The sequence below is a fragment of the Petaurus breviceps genome, unplaced genomic scaffold (assembly GCF_028583685.1).
Source record: "Petaurus breviceps papuanus isolate PSGF00001 unplaced genomic scaffold, PetGlider_PUasm1.0 188, whole genome shotgun sequence".
Lineage (NCBI taxonomy): Eukaryota > Metazoa > Chordata > Mammalia > Diprotodontia > Petauridae > Petaurus > Petaurus breviceps.
Window position 1 is genome coordinate 40,232,147 of NW_027185804.1, and position 6,211 is coordinate 40,238,357.

Consider the following 6,211-nt stretch of genomic DNA (forward strand, 5'->3'; position numbering starts at 1 on the left):
TATGAAGTGCTAACTGTGTGCCAGGCACCCTATTAAATTCTTGACAAATATTTCATTTTATTCACAAAGCAATTAGAAAATAATAGCACACTGATATCAGATAGTAGGGATATGCGTATATGTATGTATGTGTATATATATATGTGTGTGTGTGCATATATGTGTGTGTGTGTTAAGGTAAAGGTTTTGTCTACAAATTTTAGGATGAAAATTAGTAAGAATAAATATACTTACCCTTCGGATTCACAAGTCATTTGCACATATGTAAGAAAAAATGTAAATGACCAGGTATCAGTTTATCTAAAAATGAAATCTTAGGAGATTTTAGTGAACCCAAATAATGGGATATATGTGTTTATAATATTTGTATATGTATATACATATGTGTATATGTATATATGCAGTTCGTACACACATAGGTATTTGGAAATGGGAATGTGTGTGTTTACATATATTAAAAATAAAACTGTCGAGTATCAAGCTTGATAAAGAGAGTCATTATATCTTTCTATAAGGACATGCTCAGGTTCGGTTGCATCTGACTTTTCATGCCCACATTTGAAGCTTGGGAAGGATTTTGAAGTGGTTTGTCATTTCATTTTTGACCACATTTTATAGATGAGAAAACAGATAAGCAGGGTTAAATGACTTGCCCAGGTTCACACAGTTCGGTAAGTATCTGAGGCGAGTTTTGAACTTAGTAAGATGAGTCTTTCTGACTCCACGTCTAGGATTCTATCTACTTCACCAAAGAGCTGCCCAAGGAAGTTATAACTTTTGTATTCTTCTCTAGTAGGACTGTGGGTAGAATATTATCAACAATTTTGGGTGTCACTTTTTATAAAGTGTATCCATTGGCAGATAGTCTATTATATCATGACCTAGATAAGAAAACAAGTCAAATTTATGTCTATTGACGACCAGGAGAAGTAACTGCATATGCGTGTCTTAAAAATCAAGACATAAGGGGAGAGGAAGATTTGAAGGCACATCAAGATATTCAGTCAATCAATCAAAATTCATTCAAAAACTGTCAGTCAAGAACTGTGGTGGGTGCTATATATACATAGATCAAAACAAGCGAACAAAAAACAAAACAGTCCTTGGCTTAAATGAATTTGTCTTCTATTAAAGGAGACGACGTCCATGTATATTATTACAGAAAATAATGCAAAAAAAAGTGTTTTTGTTTTGTGTTTGGTTTTGTTTTTTGTCATTGGCAGAAGATATAAAAAGGATTAGAGAAAAGAGATAGAATTCTCTCTGTGAAGGACAATAAGAAGGCAAGTTTAATCAGACAATAAAGGGCATGAAAAAGAACATTTTAAATAAAACTAGAAATTTATGTTTCAGTCTGATTATGAAAATATTTAAATACCTAAAGAAGAATTTTGAATTAGTGTTCCAATGCAATGGAATCTTTGGAGATTAAGGGGACACGAGTTCAGATGTAATATTTAGGAAAATTATGATGGCTGTGGAAGAGACATTAGTTTCACAAAATAATACAAGAATTAATAAGAAAAATTCAAAGAGGATAATGTGGGCTTCATATACATTTGGGGGTTCATCACAATTAAGGTAACCAAGAAAAATGGGAAAGACTTGGTGATATATTATCATCTCTGATACCTGGTTTCCTTCAAGTCTCTGCTATAAACCAACAATCTATCCCAAGTCTCCTTCAATCCCAACCAATTCCAGTGTCTTCCCTTTGGTGATTTTATTGTGCAATTCATTCTGGATATATGTTGTTTATACATAACTGTTTACATGTTGTCTCTCCCTTTAGATTGTCTTTTGATTTTCTTTGTGTCCTCAGAAATTCAGACAGTACCTGACATATAAGAAATACCTAATAAATGTTTATTGGAATGACTACTGATCAACTGATGCTATAGTGATATTCTTTCTTTGTCAGTTTTGGACTACATGGCCATTGAGATCTCTTCCAACTAAAATGCTGATATTCTGTGATTTTCTCTATTAGGAACCATGGGGACTTCTGACCGAAATGAAAGTGATGTCATCTTCATCCTTTTAGGATTCTCTGATTACCCAGAACTCCAGATCCCTCTATTCTTGCTCTTCCTGGTGATATATATGATTACTGTAGTAGGAAACTTGGGCATGATTGTGATCATCAGGATTAACCCCAAACTCCATACCCCCATGTACCTTTTCCTTAGTCACTTGTCTTTTTTAGATTTCTGTTACTCTTCTGTAATTACACCCAAATTGCTACAAATCTTGCTTGTGGAAGACAGAAGCATCTCTTTTGGTCCCTGCATCACACAATATTCTTTTGCTGCCATCTGTGTGGTCACAGAGGCATTCTTATTAGCAGCGATGGCCTATGACCGTTTTGTGGCAATTTGCAATCCATTGCTCTATGTGGTTGTCATGTCCCAGAAACGCTGTGCCCTACTGCTGACAGCAGTATATACATGGGGCTTAATTTCTTCTAGTATATTCATCTACTCACTCCTTATATTGTCATTTTCTGGGATCAACATCATTAATAACTTTCTCTGTGAGTATTCAGCCATCCTTTCTGCCTCCATCTCTGATAAGTATGTTACAGCAACAATCTTTTTTGTTCTTGCTAATTTTAACACATTCTCCACCCTCATTATTGTACTTACATCCTATCTTTTCATTTTTGTCACTGTCCTGAAGATGCATTCAGCTAGTAGGAGATATAAGGCTTTCTCCACTTGTGCCTCCCACCTGACAGGTGTTACCATCTTCTTTGGAATCATTCTCTTCCTCTATTGTATGCCCAGTTCCAAAAGCTCATGGCTTCTAGTAAGAATAAACACTGTGTTTTATACAATTGTGATCCCCATGCTGAATCCCTTAATATACAGTTTGAGGAATAAAGATGTAAAAGAAACTATCAGAAAATTAATGGAAGTGCCAGTTAGGTGGCCCAGTGGCTAGATAGTTTTGGCCCTGTAGTCAGGAAGCTCTTAGTCCAAATCAGGTCTCAGGCACTTACTAGCTGTGTAAGTCACCTGGGCAATTCACTTACCTGTGTTTGCCTCAGTTTCCTCGTTTGTAAAGTGAGCTGAATAAGGAAATGACAAAGTACCCCAGTGCCTTTGCCAAGAAAACGCTAAATACAGTGAAAAAGAGTCAGACATGTCTCATCGACAAAACAACAACAACAAAATATTCTCTCATTTAAATTATTGGTACTGATGATTCATTTTCTGGTTGTTATAATCAGGGAGAATTATTTGGAATCTTTACTTAATATATTCATTACTTTATAGTAATGTAGTATTTTCTAGTTGTCAACATTTGGCTACTACAGGTATCCTAAGAGATCCATGAGCCTATACATAAATGAAGAAGCTACATTATTTAATGTGAAAATATGTAATTTGGAGTAAAAGACAAAATAAAAATAATAAAAGAACCCCCTTGCCTGACAAAACAAAAGGTCTTGTACATAATTTAATGGGAAAAACCAACCTCATATTAAAAGTGATCTTCTATAATTTAGTGGTAAAATAAATTCACTCATTTCACAGAACTGGATATCTGTTTTCTCTCCTGCAACCTTCTCTTCTCACTAAAGTATGGTGAAGAAATGTTCAAAAATGAGGTGAAATCTGTTTAAGAGGAGGTTGGTTAGTAGTTAGCTAGAAACACACTTGTGAGCATCAACCATTGAAAATGGTGAAATAGACACAGAGGTGACTACTACTTCAGTGAATAAGGATAACTCATTTCACTGTAGTCTTACACATGCATAAATTAAGACTGTGTATTAATAATGTGGAAATAAAGAAAGAAGTGCCTTGCATATTCCTCTTTTGATATGAATAACGAAATCTTAGAACTAGAACTACTTTAGTTAAAGAATAAAAATCACAATTTACTTTGTCTTTTTCCTGGAGTTCTCAAACCTTTTCTATCAGGACCCTTTCCAAATCTTAAAAATCAATAACCCCCCAAAAAAGGTTTGTTTGTCTGAGATATAGCTATAATTATATGCTATTTAAAAAATTAACATACATTTATATTAGTATGATATTTTTGCCTTAAGTACCCCCATGGAACTACAAAATTGCTTTCTTTTTGATTCGTCTACCTGAACTAAAATCCCACCTTTTACAGGAATTCTTTCCTCTGCTAGGTATAGAGAAACAGACATAAATAGATATACATTTGTCTATATATGTGTTTGTGTGTGTGCACACACATATATATATGTCTGTGTGTATTGTGTATACATATATGTGTGAGTATTTAAACATGTATGTATATGTGTATATGCACATGTATGTGTTTTTGTATATAGTATGTATGTATGCAAATGTGTGTGCATCTACATCTATATAATCTTCCACATTAGATTTTAAGCTCCTTGAGGGTAGGGGATGTCTTTTGCTTCTCTTTGTATATCGAGAATTTAACATAGCTCTTGCCATATAGCAGATGCTTACAAATGTTTAAGTGAGAGCGAGCAGAAAGATTTCAGGGAGTTTGAGAATTCTTTGGTCCATACTCTGAGAAGTACTACTTTAAAATTTTCTCACTTCACTCCTTCTTTCAAAGATAAACTAACTGATTTTTTTATTTTGTTCTAGAAAATAATAAAATTCTACATTAGATCTCAAATACCTGTAAAATAGCTTACTTTCAATACTAAGGCAGATATAAAATAGATATTGTTCTTTAGAGCTGAAAATGAAGTCAACACTAATGCAAGAAGTATCTACTGTCTACCTAGCACTCTGTTCATCTACTGCTTGAAAAAGAAAGGTAAAAATGATCCTTGCCCACAAGAAACTAGCAATCCATTTGGGGAAATCATTTAAACATCTATTTACAGAAGAGATATATACACAAAATTTTTATGAAAATATCCATAGATTATTTGACAGCAACTGCTGATCAACAGGCAGAGATGTAAGAAGCAAAACCAGTCCATTATAAGCTTCATCATAGGACTGGAGTTCTTACTTAACTCTGAGCAATGAAAAGAGATTATTTTCAAGCTTATCTATTCTCCAATTATATCAGAAAATGAAAAGAAAGTATAATTTTGGATTGTAGCTGACAGAAGGAAGTAGGGATGTAAGGCCATTGGAAGGAAGAAATAAAAATTTACATTTCCAAAGATATCCCTGTGAGACTTTCATTTCAAAAATAAGTGAACAAAAATCTCATTAGATCTCTTTAAATTCATAATCAATTAAGAAGGGAAAATTCTGGAATTTATAACCACCAGGAATATATCATTAATTCTTTTACCCCATTTGACTTTTTTATCTCAATCAAAATAAGTAGAAGTCATAGCTATTTTAGCAATCTTAAGAAAATCCCTAGCCAGCTATACAACTTAAAGTTACCATGCCAGTACCAAACAATAATGAAAGGAATGAATTTAAAAAAATATATGATAATACATTTGAGATTACACCAGAAAGAAGACACTCATATTAGGTAGAGGGGCAAGGGAAGACTTATTGCAAGTAGTGGAATTTCAACTGAGATCTAAAGGAAACCATGGAAGGCAGGAGATAGAAACAAGGATTAGAGAGAGAGAGAGAGAATCTTAGGTATGGGAGACAGTGAAATCAGTGAAAATTCACAGAGAAGGGAGATGAAAAAATGTTTTTCACGAGAAGGAAAAAGGTTAGGATCATTGAATCATTGAGTTTGTGAAAAAGAACAAGATAAGAAAAATGGAAATGTAAGAAGGGGCAAGGTCCTGAAGAGCTTTCAAATCTAATCAAAGGTTTTCATATTTGAAACTGGTGGCAATTAAGAATTAACAGAGTTTGTTTAATTAGGGAATGGTCAGACCTACACTTTAGAAAGATCACTTTGATAATTCAGAGTAAGATGGATTGGGGTGCTCAGAGACTTGATGAAGGACAACTATCAAGAAGGATATTGTAATAGTCCAGTTGTAAGATTTTGAACTCTGAAAGTAGAATGGTGGAATTGTGAGAGCAGAGAAGAACACATATCAAAGAGATGTCAAGAAGGTAAAAATCAATAGCATATTGCAACAGACTGAATATGGCTATTGAGACAGAGAGAAAGAAAGACAGAGAGGAGAGAGAAAGGGAAAGGGGGGAAAGGGGAGAAAAAGAGAGAGAGAGAGAGAGAGAGAGAGAGAGAGAGAGAGAGAGAGAGAAGTCAAAGATGATTTTTTATTAGCCTCAGTAACTGGGAAGATTATAGTTTT

The 6,211-nt window shown here is 34.0% G+C and overlaps 1 protein-coding gene across 1 annotated transcript; it reads left to right on the forward strand.

Moving 5' to 3' along the window:
• Positions 1-1,995: 1,995 nt before the first annotated feature.
• LOC138163328 (olfactory receptor 5D18-like) lies at positions 1,996-2,943 on the forward strand. Its single transcript, XM_069090857.1, has one exon. The coding sequence runs from the start codon at positions 1,996-1,998 to the stop codon at positions 2,941-2,943; it is 948 nt and encodes a 315-aa protein (XP_068946958.1).
• The last annotated feature ends 3,268 nt before the right edge of the window (positions 2,944-6,211 follow it).

Bases quoted from the DNA above. Each gene is read 5' to 3' on its own strand.
- LOC138163328 (XM_069090857.1), top strand. From the start codon at position 1,996: ATGGGGACTTCTGACCGAAATGAAAGTGATGTCATCTTCATCCTTTTA.